General features: G+C 43.7%; 1 protein-coding gene across 2 annotated transcripts in view; it reads right to left on the bottom strand.

Annotated features, from left to right (window-relative positions):
- The window catches only part of LOC124278102 (COP1-interactive protein 1-like), an 84,784-nt gene extending 68,217 nt beyond the window's left edge, over nt 1-16,567 (bottom strand). For both annotated transcript variants that reach the window (XM_046713847.1, XM_046713848.1), the window contains exon 1: nt 16,505-16,567. In XM_046713847.1, coding sequence (XP_046569803.1) covers nt 16,505-16,540 — 36 coding nt within the window. In that variant the 5' untranslated portion in view covers nt 16,541-16,567. The remainder of the gene's footprint in view (nt 1-16,504) is intronic.
- Between the last annotated feature and the right edge of the window lie 53 nt (nt 16,568-16,620).

Below are 16,620 nucleotides of genomic sequence, written 5' to 3'. Positions count from 1 at the left end.
GTACAGCCAGTACAGATGGTGACGGCCTTACACTAGTCCAGCGAGTACAGATGGTGACGGCCTGTCCACTAGTACAGCCAGTATAGATGGTGACGGCCTTACACTAGTCCAGCCAGTACAGATGGTGACTGCCTGTCCAGTAGTACAGCCAGTACTGACGGTGGCGGCCTGTCCACTAGCACAACCAGTATAGATGGTGGCGGCCTTACACTAGTCCAGCCAGTATAGATGGTGACGGCCTGCCCAGTAGTACGGCCAGTACAGATGGTGACGGCCTGTCTTCAAGTAAAGCCAGTACATACGGTGGCGGCCTGCCCACTAGTACAGCCAGTACAGATGGTGACGGCCTTTCCACTAGTACAGCCAGTACAGATGGTGGCGGCCTTACACTAGTACAGCCAGTACAGATGATGACGCGTGTCCACTAGTACAGCCAGTACAGACGGTGGCGGCCTTACACTAGTACAGCCAGTATAGATGGTGGGACTTACAATAGTACAGCCAGTACAGATGGTGGGACTTACAATAGTACAGCCAGCACAGATGGTGGCGGCCTTACACTAGTCCAACCAGCACAGATGGTGGCGGCCTGTCCACTAGTACAGCCAGTACAGATGGTGACGGCCTGCCCAGTAGTACAGCCAGTCCAGATGATGACGGTCTGCCCAGTAGTACAGCCAGTCCATATGGTGGCGGCCTGTCCACTAGTACAGCCAATACAGATGGTGACGGCCTGCCCACTAGTACAGCCAGTACAGATGGTGGTGGCCTGTCCACTAGTACAGCCAATACAGATGATGACGCGTGTCCACTAGTACAGCCAGTACAGATGGTGGCGGCCTGTCCACTAGTACAGCCAGTACATATGGTTGCGGTCTGCCCACTAGTACAACCAGTACAGATGGTGACGGCCTGCCCAGTAGTACAGCCAGTACAGATGGTGGCGGCCTGTCCACTAGTACAGCCAGTACATATGGTGGCGGCCTGTCCACTAGTACAACCAGTACAGATGGCGACGGCCTGCCCAGTAGTACAGCCAGTACAGATGGTGGCGGCCTGTCCACTAGTACAGCCAGTACATATGGTGGCGGCCTGTCCACTAGTACAGCCAGTACCGGCCTGCCCAGTAGTACAGCCAGTACAGATGGTGGCGGCCTGTCCACTAGTACAGCCAGTACAGATGGTGGCGGCCTGTCCACTAGTACAGCCAGTACAGATGGTGGCGGCCTGTCCACTAGTACAGCCAGTACATATGGTGGCGGCCTGTCCACTTGTACAGCCAGTACATATGGTTGCGGCCTTACATTAGTACAGACAGTACACAGATGGTGACGGCCTTACACTAGTACAGATGATGACGCGTGTCCACTAGTACAGCCAGTACAGACGGTGACGGCATAACACTAGTACAGCCAGTACAGATGGTGAGGGCATAACACTAGTACAGCCAGTACAGATGGTGACGGCCTGTCCAGTAGTACAACCATTACAGATGGTTACGGCCTGCCCAGTAGTACAGTCAGTACAGATGGTGGCGGCCTCACACTAGTACAGCCAGTACAGATGATGACGGCCTGTACACTAGTACTACATCATTCTTGAAAACAGTATAAGTACCTATACCGAAGCGTCGCTATTTTACAATAAAGAAGTTCATCATCCATTATAAAGGTTCGTCATTCCTATTGCTTACAAGTTCTAGAATGCCTCTCAAATAGTTAATTTCGACTTATATTGATAGCATAGTCTTTGACAGGACATCTGAGTGGCGCTACCACTATGTATATACTATACGAAACACAAGAACCTTTCTGAAGAAATCAAGCTCCCTGTGGTAACACTGTGCGCCGTCATGAAGCACATGACCGTGGACAGAACGTGGCCGGTTGTGAGTTGTGAGTGCAAACGGCAAAGTCAAAATGATGTCGCTTCAGTCTGTCATCAGCAGATTGTGGCCCGATACCAAAAAACACGATGATCGACGCCCGAGAGCAACAACTCAAGCCCAGGACAGATTAGTCACTCCAACGGCTTTAAGAAATCGGTTGCAAACTGCCACTCGGATAAGGAACCGGTTGCAAAAGGCATCTGGTGTGAGAGTACATGTCTAGACGCTGCTGTGTATGTCATCTGCGTGCACGACACCCACGTGTGTTTGCATGGTATTATTCTCTGCACGTCATTTGAATAAGAAGCGTAATAGGGGTTTGTACACAGTTTGGGGCGCCGTTGGAAAACGTTTTATCCAGATAATAATGCACTTGCATATCATGCCATGATTGTGACCACAATAATTGCACATACGCATTTAATTGAATGGTTTTGGAAAAGACTGTTGATGTTTATGACCGGCGAGTGTCGATCATGATTTCACGTACGTGCCTGCACCCCTCATGCGACGAAAGTGTGACAGTGCTGCTTTGTGTACATGCCACTAACTTGGGATTCCTTGGAACATCGTTTTGATCACTTGGGACTGGATTATGGCCAAGCTGTTTTCAAAGTGTACGAACATAGATCTCCAGCAGTGACAGCCTTGCGGGGAAGCTAGCAGAGAGCAAATTTCTGGTGGTTCAAGTTTTGACATCTATTTTTTTAACGATGCAACAGGACATGATGGAGTATGAGTGGCATAAATTTGGTGTTTCGCCTGACCGTTCTTGTGAATTTCCCATTCTAAACGGAAACAAATATACCATTTACCAGGTAGGCAAATGTTTACTAACGTTTTGCTGCAAATTTTGTATAGATAGGGATATATTTTTACAAGGCTTTCGGATTTATATGTTACAATGCCGTCCGGTAATTCCGCGCACCTAAGCACATCGATCGCAACATGGCAACTAACGTCTCTTATTTTTTGTGGTTTACGTGACTAAACATGCTGTTTACGTAGAAATATAAGTTTTATTGACGACTATAAGATTCTAACGTTGCATTATGCCATACGGTTGACCTAACCGGCGTTCTGACGACATCGCTTGCTGTCCGGTAACTCTGCGCATCAACTGATGCGCAAAACATCCAGCTGGAGATCCGAAGTATGGAAGCGTATTAGGGCCAGATTATTTTCAAAAATCACCTCATCAATGTAAGGAAGAGTGTTTCATATTAAATCCAATTATGAATAATGAAGAAAAAGGTTCAAAAGTCTGAAGAAAACGAATTTTTATAAAACTGGCCATTTATCTGTCAATTACTGTTATTTACTTACCTTTAGTGATTAAAAGCCAGTCCCTTGTAGAAATGTCCCGATTTCAAGCGTAAATGTGGTAGCAGACGATGTTTACCTTCGATACGGAAGTATGCTATTGCAGCTGCGCAGAATTACCGGACGCACGGAATTACCGGACTCGCTTGTAGATATTGTTTGTTTATGTTTGGAGCTGTGTATTGTAATTGAGTTTGAATAGTTTTATAATAGAAGGTAATATGATAGTGAGTTTCCCTAATAATTGTGGAGGAAAAATCATATAATTATATTTTTGAGTTTTAATAAATGTTTTGTAAGCATTTACATCACGTCTGTTGTGTTGATAGTAGTCACGTTGGTGGTCAAGCTGAAGTAGTGCGGCAGTGATGTATACGTGCGCCGTGAAATCAGACGCAATTTCGATCCAAACTTGATACCGTCTGATTTTATTGACTGACCAATTAAATTCGAGCATTTTACGTAGCCATGGTAGAATAGCGAATGGTGTGCGATTAACAATGGCCGTGACCTTTTCATTAACTCAAGAGCAGATAATTTTAGTTTAGGCGCAAGATGGGAATGGTTTCCCTTGGCCTATGCCGTTGCCGTAGAGTCTGTCATGCCCAATCGCAGAGCTCAGCATATATTTCTTTTCGGTCATGGAGTGATTTTGTCTTAGTTAATCATTAAAGTAATCAAAACTTAGATACAAGTTAACGTGCAAAATCAAGATTCAATTTTAATTTCACTTTTAGAAAAATATTTATCAACGCAGTAGGGTTATATCATTAATATACTGTGAGTAATTATTTAACAACTGCTCTCTCGAAATATTATTTGATATTCGTATTTCCCTGTCATGCAATCTTTACAACACGTCTGTAGACATATCACATTTTCTTATTATATTGTGAGAAAACCAATACTTCTAGGATATATTTAGGATTTTACAACCCCCCCAAAAATGCAAAAAGCCCAAACAGCTGTGCATTAAACAATGTCTCTTTGACAACCATTGGCAAATCATACATTTAGGTGTTACATCATAAGGAAGTACTGTCTATGTTTGATATTTTAATTTTAATAATTATTAAGTCACTAAAACTAGACCCAAATTGATGAATGTATTTTTTCGCAGTTCAATATTTTCTTAAAACATGGGTAGGTATTTCTGTGGTTGCAATATCACATTCTTAATTCATAAATGAAGATAGTTAAAATATATGCTATCGTCCACGTAATCGTTTCCTTCAAAGATTTCTGGAAATGTTTTTCATGAAAATTCTGCAAGGTGCAACTGAGGGAGGTACTAGTATGTATTGTGTGCAGGGACCAGTATCTATTTGCGCAGCATGCTATGCGCACTTGCAGACAACTGTAGACAGGGGTCGAGTTTAAGACATTCGTACCTCCACCGTTGAAGAGTTCAATCTTAGCTAAGATCGCGATCTTGCCGTCTTACAATCGCACTGAGATCGTCTGTGTGCAAGTGGATTAGCGTAATTGTATGGTGATTGTAAAGTTGATTGTAGGTGCCTAAGATCGATTGTAACTAAGATTGTTCTGTGGAAGTGGGCCCTGATGTAACAACTCAACAATGTCAACGACCATTTTCATTGATGCAGGAGGCATCATGGGGGTGCTGTTCCAAATGTCAACCAAACATTGGTCTGACAGCAAACCTTACTGGCTGCTCCTGATCTATTTGTTGGCGTCGTTCTCATTCCCAGACATGTTGTTTGGAATGCAGGCGGCGATGACAGTGCAGCAATGTTATGCTGCCCCGAGCCAGATGTTGTGTTCCCTCAACCAGTTGTGCACGGTTCACCTCTAATTAGTCTCCGACAATTAACTGGGCGAGCTGTTAACGTTGCATCTTTGTATCGATTCCGCATATGGTTAAGTATAATGTAATGTCTTTTCATAAATATTGGAATATCTGGCAAATTCCTTTTGAGCCATTCCTGTCTGCAGCATACCCACGGCGTAGAGAGATTAATTTTCAACAAACGGTGGAACTGCCATGTGTGCCTATGCAAAATACAAATACTGTAGACTCTACCATGACTTCAGTAAATCCTGGATTGTGATTACAATTTCGTTATATACCTCTCATTTTCCAGCACAGAATGTTTATCTCCTAAATATTTTCATTATGTAATTTATTAACATAATATATAAATAAAACAAAGTCACTTCTCTCCGCACATATATAATTTATCAGTGCGATAGGTGGTCATCGTGTAACGGCAGTCATTGGGTCATTGCTGACAGAATATTACATTGTAAGTCTCAAAATGTTACACTACTAAGGCTGACAAACGAGTCCTTTCCTTTAGTAACTAAATTGCGTTGTTTTCGTTTCATCATCTGACTTAAAATACATAAAGATTTATAAATTACCTAAACTAAAAGTCTCTGTCGGTTTACACAAAGCAGGGAGTCTTAACTACCGGGCAAAATAAAGTTATCACTTGACAAAAAAAATAGAAACAAATGCGTATGTGAGATTCATGATAATTATTTTACAAAGAGAAATCATTTTCCAATAATTTGACTCACAATTCATTGTAATGCTGGTCTTGCATTTGCCGCAATTAATTAAGATAGAGTCAAGGGGTCAAAATCATAAATGACATAATCAGAGTTCATTTAAAAGTGCACAAAGAGTCAGCCATAATCAATAGTGGGCCATCACGTCCATACATGCAATAGCGGGACAGGAATCCTGTTCCGTAAGTCCAAGAGTAGACTAACAACTAGTCTCTGAAATGAATATATTTTACTGAAAAAGTTCATAGTAAAAAAAATATATATAAAGAAAAGGAGCCCTGAGACGTTCTTCATTTTCAGCCTGAAGCTGAGGAATCTACACTTGCCACATTTTCTAGACTTGCTTGGCCTTTCTTGGATATATTTGTCTGTGTAATGATGACAGACTAGTCCAAGAGTTCACGTTCCAGAACCTCACTGGAGGTGGTACACGCTGTCTCAGCTGACGATCCAGTTCATCCCAGAGATGTTATATCCGGTTGATGTCTGGAGAATGTACTGATCAAGGCAACACGTTAACGTTATACAGGAATCTTTTAATTCTGGAGGTGTGAGGCGTTGCGTTGTCGTGCTGAAAAACGACTCCTCTTGGCTATTGTTGAATAATGGGCACCATAAAAGGTCTCAATATTTCATCCCTGCATCGCTGGGCATTCAGATTTCATCGGATGGTAACCAGTCCTGACTTTCATATGTAAAACTCTCTGACAGTCACAGTATACAGCATTCTCTCCCAGTCACGCTTCACAGTACTCTCTACCAGTCACACTACACAGCACTCTGTCCTAGTCACAGTGCAAAGCACTTTCCCCCAGTCCCAGTACACAGCACTTTCTCCTAGTCCCAGTACACAGCATTCTCTCCCAGTCACAGTACACAGCACACTATCCCAGTCACAGTACACAGTGCACTCTCTCTCCCAGTAACAGTACACGTGACCCTCTCTCTGCCAGTTACAGTACACAGCACTCTCTCCCAGTCACAGTACACAGTACACACTCTCTGCCAGTCACAGTACACAGCACTTACACGGCACTCTCTCCCAGTCACAGTACACAGCATTCTCCTAGTCCAGTCAATGCCCAGTACACAGCATTCTCTCGCCAGTCTCCAAGTCAGTACACATCTATCTCTCCCAGTCAGTCACAGTACACAGTACACAGCACTCTCTCCCAAGTCACAGTACACAGCATTCTCTCCCAGTCACAGTACACATCATCTCATCTACACGGCACTCTCATAGTCACAGTACACAGCATCTCTCTCTCCCTGTCACAGTACACATCTATCTCTCATAGTCACAGTACACGGCACTCTCTGCCAGTTAGAGTACACAGCACTCTCTCCCAGTCACAGTACACAGCATTCTCTCCCAGTCACAGTACACAGCATTCTCTCTCCCAGTCACAGTACACAGCCTTCTCTCATAGTCACAGTACACGGCACTCTCTCCCAGTCACAGTACACAGCATTCTCTCTCCTAGTCACAGTACACGGCACTCTCTGTCCAGTCACAGTACACAGCATTCTCTCCTAGTCACAGTACGGCACTCTCACAGTCACAGTACACAGTACTCTCCTAGTCACAGTACACGCCCTCTACCAGTCACAGTACACAGCATTCTCTCCCAGTCACAGTACACATCTATCTCTCACGGCATAGTCACAGTACACAGCATTCTTCCTAGTCAAGGCACTCTCTCCCAGTCACAGTACACAGCATTCTCTCCCAGTCACAGTACACGGCACTCTCTCCCAGTCACAGTACACGGCACATCAGCACTCTCTCATGGTCACAGTGCACAGCACTCTCCCAGTCCTGCAGTACACGATTCTCTCCAAGTCTCTCCCCCAGTCACAGTACATCTACACACAGTACACGCACTCTCTCCCAGTCACAGTACACAGCACTCTCTCCTAGTCACAGTACACGGCGCTCTCCAGTCACAGTCACAGTACCACGGCACACTCTCCCAGTCACAGTACACGGCTCTCCAAGTCTCACGACGCACTCCCAGTCACAGTTCACGACCCTCTCTGCCAGTTACAGTACACAGCACTCTCTCCCAGTCACAGTACACAGCATTCTCTCTCCAGGTCACAGAGTACACGACCCTGTCTCCCCCAGTAACAGTACACAGCGCTCTCTCTCCCAGTCTCTCCAGACAATACACAGCATTCTCTCCCAGTCACAGTACCTTACAACAATGTCTCCTAGTCACAGTACACGACCCTCTCTCCCAGTCACAGTACACAGCACTCTCTCGTGGTCACAGTACACACCATCTCTCCCAGTCACAGTACACAGCACTCTCTGCCAGTCACAGTACACAGCACTCTCTCTCTGTGGTCACAGTTCACGGCATTCTCTGCCAGTCACAGCACACAGCACTCTCTCCCAGTCACAATACACATCACGCTCTCCCAGTCCCAGTACACAGCGCTCTCTCTCCCAGTCTCTATCGTGATCACAGTACACACAAAACGTCTCCTAGTCACAGTGCACAGCACTTTCTCCCAGTCACAGTACATGACCATCTCTCCCAGTCACAGTACACATCTATCTCTCATAGTCACAGTACAAGGCACTCTCTCCCAGTCACAGTACATAGCATTCTCTCCTGGTGACATTAACGACCATCTCTCCCAGTCACAGTACACAGCACTCTCTCCTGGTATGACAGTCACGACCATCTCCTCATAGTCACAGTACACAGCACTCTCTCCCAGTCACAATACACAGCACTCTCCTTGTCACAGTACACGGCCCTCTCTCCCAGTCACAGTACACAGCATTCTCTCACAATCACAGTACACAGCACTCTCTCACAATCACAGTACACAGCACTCTCTCACAATCACGGTACACAGCACTCTCTCCCAGTCACAGTACAGAGCACTCTCTCCTGGTCACTGCACACGACCATCTCTCCCAGTCCCAGTACACAGCACTCTCTCCCAGTCACAATACACAGCACCTCTCTCTTTGTCGTGGTCACAGTACACAACAACTGCTCCTAGTCACAGTGCACAGCACTCTCTCCTCAGGTGACATTAACGACCATCTCTCCCAGTCAGGTACACAGCACTCTCTCCTGGTGACAGTACACGACCATCTCCTCCAGTTACAGTACACAGCACTTTCTCCCAGTCACAGTACAGAGCACTCTCTCCCAGTCACAGTACACGCCCTTCTCTCCCAGTCACAGTACACAGCATTCTCTCACAATCACAGTACACAGCACTCTCTCACAATCACAGTACACAGCACTCTCGCCCAGTCACGGTACACAGCACTCTCTCACAATCACAGTACACAGCACTCTCTCCCGGTCACAGTACACAGCGCTCTCTCACAATCACAGTACACAGCACTCTCTCCCAGTCAGAGTGCACGACCCTCTCTCCCAATCACAGTACACGGCACTCTCTCCCAGTAACAGTACACAGCACTCTCTCTCCCAATCACAGTACACAGCACTCTCTCCCAGTCACAGTACACAGCACTCTCTCCTATCACAGCACTCTCTCCCAGTCACAGTACACAGCATTCTCTCACAATCACAGTACACAGCAATCTCTCACAATCACAGTACACAGCACTCTCTCCCAGTCACAGTACACAGCACTCTCTCTCCAATCACAGCACAGCTCTCCCAGTCACAGTACACAGCTCTCTCTCCCAGTCTCTACCGTGATCACGGTACACAAAACGTCTCCTAGTCACAGTGCACAGCACTTTCTCCCTGTCACAGTACGCATGACCATCTCTCCCAGTCACAGTACAAAGCACTCTCTCCTGATCACTGCACACGACCATCTCTCCCAGTCCCAGTACACAGCACTCTCTCCCAGTCACAATACACAGCACTTTGTCGTGGTCACAGTACACAACAACTTCTCCCAGTCACAGTACACAGCACTCTCTCCCAGTCACAGTACACAGCACTCTCTCCAATCACAGCACTCTCTCCTAGTCACGGTACACAGCACTCTCTCCCAATCACAGTACACAGCACTCTCTCCCAGTCACAGTACACAGCACTCTCTCACAATCACAGTACATAGCGCTCTCTCCCAGTCACAGTACACAGCGCTCTCTCCTGAGTCACAGTACACAGCGCTCTCTCCCAGTTACAGTACACAGCGCTCTCCCAATCACAGTACACAGCACTCTCTCCCAGTCACAGTACACAGCACTCTCTCACAATCACTGTACACAGCACTCTCTCCTAGTCACAGTACACAGCGCTCTCTCACAATTACAGTACACAGCGCTCTCTCCCAATCACTGTACACAGCACTCTCTCCCAGTCACAGTACATAGCGCTCTCTCCTGGTCGCAGTACACAGCGCTCTCTCCAATCACAGTACACAGCACTCTCTCCCAGTCACGGTACACAGCACTCTCTCCTAGTCACAGTACACAGCACTCTCTCCAATCACAGTACACAGCACTCTCTGCCAGTTACAGTACACAGCACTCTCCCCAGTCACAGTACACAGCGCTCTCCCAATCACAGTACACAGCACTCTCTGCCAGTTACAGTACATAGCGCTCTCTCCCAGTCACAGTACACAGCGCTCTCTCACAGTTACAGTACACAGCGCTCTCTCCCAATCACTGTACACGGCACTCTCTCCCAGTCACAGCAGTACATAGCGCTCTCTCCTAGTCGCAGTACACAGCGCTCTCTCCCCAATCACAGTACACAGCACTCTCTCCCAGTCACAGTACACAGCACTTTCTCCTAGTCACAGTACACAGCACTCTCTCACAATCACAGTACACAGCACTCTCTCCCAATCACAGTACACAGCACTCTCTCCCAGCCACTCTGCCAGTCACAGGTACACAGCCATGTCGTCGAAGGACTATTCATCTGTTGGTGGCGTGTCCCAGTGTTGTCGCCGCCGTTGAGGTGGCCGTCACGAATCTGTTAAGGGAGTGAATCTGCCCGATGTAGCGGTCTCTTCGGTTGTGTCGTGACTCTTGGTCTTGATCTTGGACCTGGCCTGTTTGCTGGTGGCGGTTTTATCAGTTTGCTGATGGTGGCCTGGCTGCAGTTGTAGTCTGCTATATTCGTGATGGTTTTATGGTTTACCACGCTTGTTCTGTCCAACATCGGTATTTATGCCACAATCATGCACGCGCATTTGAACCAATGTCCCATAATTACGTTTTCAAGGTTTAAAAGTGCACGATTCGTACGATTCGAACAGCTGCGGTGTTATCGGGGACCATGTTGCGTTCTGGCGAATGTTTTCTGGTTGGGTTCAAACCTGTACAAGTTTTTTTGTTTTTATGCCAATTACTTTAAAAGTAATATCTTTCTTTTGCCCGGTAGTTTATATCGTCATTCTTGTATTGACACACAGTGGTGATTTTGTGACCATGTTGATACATTTTTCGTCTAAAATGAGAAGAAAAGTTACAAAATCACCTTTGTTATATATGACTGTAGTTTGTCCAAGTTGCTGGGTATTACAACACACGTCCTTCTGATTTTTGAAAATTATTTCACTTGTTTAGCTTTTGCGATAAGAACTCATCAACTTATCAACTTATGGAGAGACGGTTTCTTAGAGTTAATGTTCCACAGATAATCAGCTAGTGACATACGATCGCGGAAACAAGTAGCAAAGCCTAGTGTTATCAACAGCACTGTTGCACTTTGATAATAAATACATGAACTCTAGGTAGCTCAAACCTTCTTGCCAATTTTGTTCAGATGACAACGAATGCCGTAACAGGTAATGCGGCGTCCACACAGTGACGATTATAATATGGTTCTGATTGAGATCCGACAAAGCGCTACGACATGAAAAGGAAAAAAAGTCGGATTACTATCCTCAATTATCTGGAATGTTCTATCATTGTCTGGGCTCAGTCGCATAATGTTCGTAACAGAGACCTACGGATCGGGAAAGGTCCAAAGAGGTTGGCCAAGCACTCCGGACAGTAGGGTCGTCCCTGTAACATTCGGGAAACTCTAGCCGACTTTGTCCAGTCGGATTACAAATCGTGACTGTGTTTTAATAGATTCTGCTGTCTCTGAATCAAAACTTAACAATGCCCTGTGTTGTCTGACGATTTGTCTGAACGGCGTCCCGCGGAACCTGGACGCTGTCAATAATGAACGGCATGATTTGGAGAAATGTTTTATTGCCGTTTCTGCCGATTGAGGTCCGTGATCTTTCCAAATGTCTTCTTGACGCTGTCGGGGACAGATTTCGGTCGTTTTTACCATGCGGAAGATGTACAAATCGGATCATATCTGGATTGAGAACGTGGAGAATCGGAACGCTCTCTGAACAATATCTTCGATTACTGTCGTGATTAAATAAAATGGGGTTTTTTAAATAAATTTGCGGAATTCCCTCCCCCGCCTCGGAATTAACAGGATCCTTTTGACTGTGACTTCCTTTGAAAAATGTTAAATTGGATTGGTCCTATCACAATGTCGGCAAATAATCCTGGAATCTGTGGACTGAGGCTTAAACCAGGGCTGAATCAAAACATCGTGTTGGACCCCACATGATTAATGGACCAACTTTGAGTATTATGGGCGTTTACAATGATAAATCATACGTGCGGATGACTCCAACAACCGGACAGTTTCTCTATTGTTCGTTGACGTCGCGTTTGCAAAACACGCCTTCGTGAGCAAATCAAAATCGAACTGTTGTAAAAAAGCATCGAATAGACACGGGTATCAGGACGATCCTGAGATGTAGAAAATGCGACACAGACGTACAGGGATGTATATATTGCGTAATTCGTTGTTTTTGTACCCTCTGCGTGGCATATTTTATCAAAGTAGAGGATTATAATTATAATGGCACGCATGATAGTATGAATCAGCGGCGAATGCTGAACATGATAGACGTCAATAGTAATTGAATTCCCGTGTTCAAAGTGGGTTTGGCTCTGATACACCTGTAACATGTACTGTAAATGAATTACCAAATAAATACATACAGTTACGTCGGATAGATTTGGTTGCAAATATAATATTTGGTAAATCATAGGCAATAATATAATAATACCATAATAATATACTCATGCATGCTACAAATAAGTCCGCTGGAAATGTCTTGGTGAATATGATAAAATGACGTCACCTGTGGATCCATGAAGGTGTACGCTATTACTAGATTCGACATTGATGAAAAGCAGTTTAAATCCGGATACCTTCCGCCATTTTAGTAAGGGATGCGGCTAGTCTGTAAACGGTTGTGCAGTCGCCATTTTCAGCCACGTTAACATACATGGCCTAGGTGACACACACGTGACAAGGCTTTAAAGAAGTTTCTAGGATCAATCCTGGCAGACGACCTTGATCCAGGAGAAGAATTGCTTTCTAAAGAGAGGTGTGGCAGCAGTTGCGTTTTAGGCCCTGGTCCGGCAGTGAAGAAAGGAAGTGCTGTGTTTAGCATCGTTGGAGAAAAACAGATTTGTTCTTACAAAGCAGACTGAGACTGCACAATGGAAGAAATCGAGACTATCTGCACTTTGAATTTGAAAGCTGCTGCAGAATACGCGAAGGTCGTGCATATACAAAAAAGAAATGACAAAGTGTTACCATTATTACATCTATCGTGTGATAATTTATGTTTGTGGAATATAAAAATTCATGTATGTTTGACTGTCCGATGATGACGATGCGCTATGAAGCTCCTCCCACAATTGCCATATCGTACACAATGAACTCCTTCTCAGCTTCCAGCATATAATGAGTTCGGATGGTTTTGGTTTAACTCTTAAAGAATATCTTGTTTTGAGTGGTATTTTAGAAGTTGATATCGTATTAATATAGAATATTTTTATGGATAACAGTTCTTTTCTGAGTGTGATTAAAGCTGATACAGATTTGTACAGTTGTCAAGCAAGAAACATCTCGTTTGACAACGGTAGAAGAATCTGTATCGGAACGTCGAACTCAATGAAATAAATAAAGAAGTTGTTATCCATAAAATGTTCTATATTCTAAAGAATATGCCAATTATTTATATCATACGGTCATAAGTCCACTTATATCCCGACCAGAACGTGTCGTGGTTTGAATCTGCGAGCACAGATGCTACGTGTTGAATCTGCCATATCATTCAGACACGTCAATATGTACATGTGAGAGGAATCCGACACGATAAGAGTCCTACCATGGATTCGGGCCCTAAACGTAGCTGGGATTATCATGGGATCCACAATACATCGCTGTAGAAGTAACGGATTCCAACTGAATGTTAACGGTTATACCTTCAAGATATACTATGTTAACGGTTATAATTTCTGGTGATATACTATGTTAACGGTCATACTCAAGATATACTATGTTAACGGTTATACCTTCAAGATATACTATGTTAACGGTTATACTCAAGATATAATTATGTTAACGGTTAGTACCTCAAGATATACTCATGATACAACGGTTATACTCAAGATATACTATGTTAACGGCTATACCCGCGATATACTCATGATAACGAGCCATAATTCAAGATATACCTATGTTAACCGTTACACTCAAGATATACTATGTTAACGAATATACTCAAGATATACTATGATAACGGTTATACCAAGATACTCTGTTAACGGTCATACTCAAGATATACCATGTTAAATATAATTAAGATAGTACCATGTTAACGGTCTAAGATATACCTATGTTAATGGTTATACTATGATAAACCAAGTGCTAACGGTTATACTCAAGATATATTAAGGTTAACGGTTATACTCAAGATATACGTTAAACGTTATAATTAAGATACACTTCGTTAACGGTTATACCTGCGATATACCATATGTTAACGGTTATACTCAAGATATAATTATAGTTATCGAAAGTTATCATAGATATCTTGAGTATAACCGTTATTATAGAGAGTCTTGAGTATAACCGTTAACTCAAGATATACCATGTTAACGGTTATACTCATTATTGGCGCCTACGTTAACGGTTATACTCAAGATATACTGCCAAATGGTTATACTCAAGATATACTATGTTAACGGTTATACCAAGATATACTATGATAACGGTTATACTCAAGATATACTATGTTAACGGTTATACCAAGATATACCATGTTAACGGTTATACTCATGATATACCATGTTAACGGTCGCCTGGTGATATACTATGCTAATCCCGTGATATCTAAGATATACTCATGTTAACTGCTTATACTCCGTATTACCTCCTTTGTTAACGGTTATACTCCACCAATGGAGTTATGAGCATAAAGGTACTTCAAACACTGATTGAAAGTCCATCCATGTGAGTTATACTTTCATCCAATAGTCCATCCCATTATTATCTAGCTTTGACAATAAGTGTGATCTGGTCTAACCCATATTTATATTTCTGCTTCCTGTCGGGTAGAGTTGTGAATGTTCCATTGTTTCTCAAGTGGAAGATTTGATTGGGATGACAGGCTACACCTGCCTTCGTATATCACGCGCCGTAAAAGTGACCACCTTAATGTCTGTATGTTCCGGCCGTTCTTGGCTTGATATTCCTTGCAACTTCCGGTTGTGGCACATGAAATATCTCTTCAATCTGTACAACCCGGTGAACATTTGATATACAATTTAATAACGGTTTGTAAATAGAAACATATGGTTTTATTAAATAATGCTACTTCGTCGTGAAAATGTATTAAATGTCAAAATATGTTCAAACAAGACTCTGGCAGCAAACAAACTTGGATGATTAGCTGACTTCCTGAGCAAAGGTCATTTGTCTCCTTGACCTTTAATCTATATCCGCTAATGCATACTGGAAAGTATTAAGAGGCAGTTGCGCATTGGCTTTCTGATCGTAAGTGGTCTGGAAGTCACAGGGTCAAGGTCATTGGCTCAGGAACTCTGAAATAGATATCGTATTCCAGTTTTGAGCCATTGTCCAAGCTAGTGATTAGTAAAGCTCTCAAAAGCATTATCAATCAGATTAATTTGGATTTGGACGCTTTTGTACTCCAAGTTTTTGCTGCTGCCGGAGTCATCAGTTTGCTTGTTTGACACTGTGTCTTTCATTCTAGTTCCACAGCCCTTTTGAAAAGAACCCAACTGAGTTTGTTTTTGTTGAAACCAATGTAGTGCCCATGAATCTAATTGACATCATCATCAGCGACGTGATCGTATTTTCAAACGGAATGACCTTTATTTCGAGTGCGCTGGCTAAAAGTCAAAATAAAACCAGGGTGGTGCAATCAACAAGATACTGGGGTGTACAGCGCATACTACGTACAGGGCGGTACCGTCCGAAACAGGAATGTACCAGCGAAAACGGTCTCTTGACTGCGCATTCCACTGTCAAATCTGAGTTACAAGTCTGTAAAGTGAACTGTTTCCTCAGCTCCAACGTTGAGCGTCCAATGCTCCGTTTGCTTTAAAATGCATACGATATCTTCATATCTCATCTGAAACTAAGATATTCTATGCACACCCTCTGTCAGTTACCAATTTCGGTAACATATGTGCATACATGGTAGATGGTAACCATTTGCACAGATTTTACATGAATTCAATGAAGTAGTGAGCAGTGATTGCCCGTAACCTTGAGATTATAGCTAACTCATGGCGAAAATTCACTAGGGATAAAGATTCAGCGCACAAAAGTTCAACAGTATCTCGGTACATCGTCCCAATCACTGGTTACTAAGACTTCATGCAGACAAGCGAGATATTCCCAGCGAGGGTTGATAAAGAGATGGTAAGGATAGGTAAGAGGTCAGACAACATACCTTTCTATCGGAGGATTCTGTATCTATTGTCTGCATACTTAAAGTTCTTGTTTCAAATCCATTATCTGAAAAACAACACATTCATTATCACGTACGCCCTATAACGTCGCTTCCAC

The sequence above is a fragment of the Haliotis rubra genome, unplaced genomic scaffold (genome assembly GCF_003918875.1).
Source record: "Haliotis rubra isolate DU_JTF1 unplaced genomic scaffold, ASM391887v1 Scf231, whole genome shotgun sequence".
In the NCBI taxonomy this organism is placed as follows: Eukaryota; Metazoa; Mollusca; class Gastropoda; order Lepetellida; family Haliotidae; genus Haliotis; species Haliotis rubra.
Note: the sequence above shows the minus strand (reverse complement) of the source record. Positions and strands in the feature narration are given on the sequence as shown.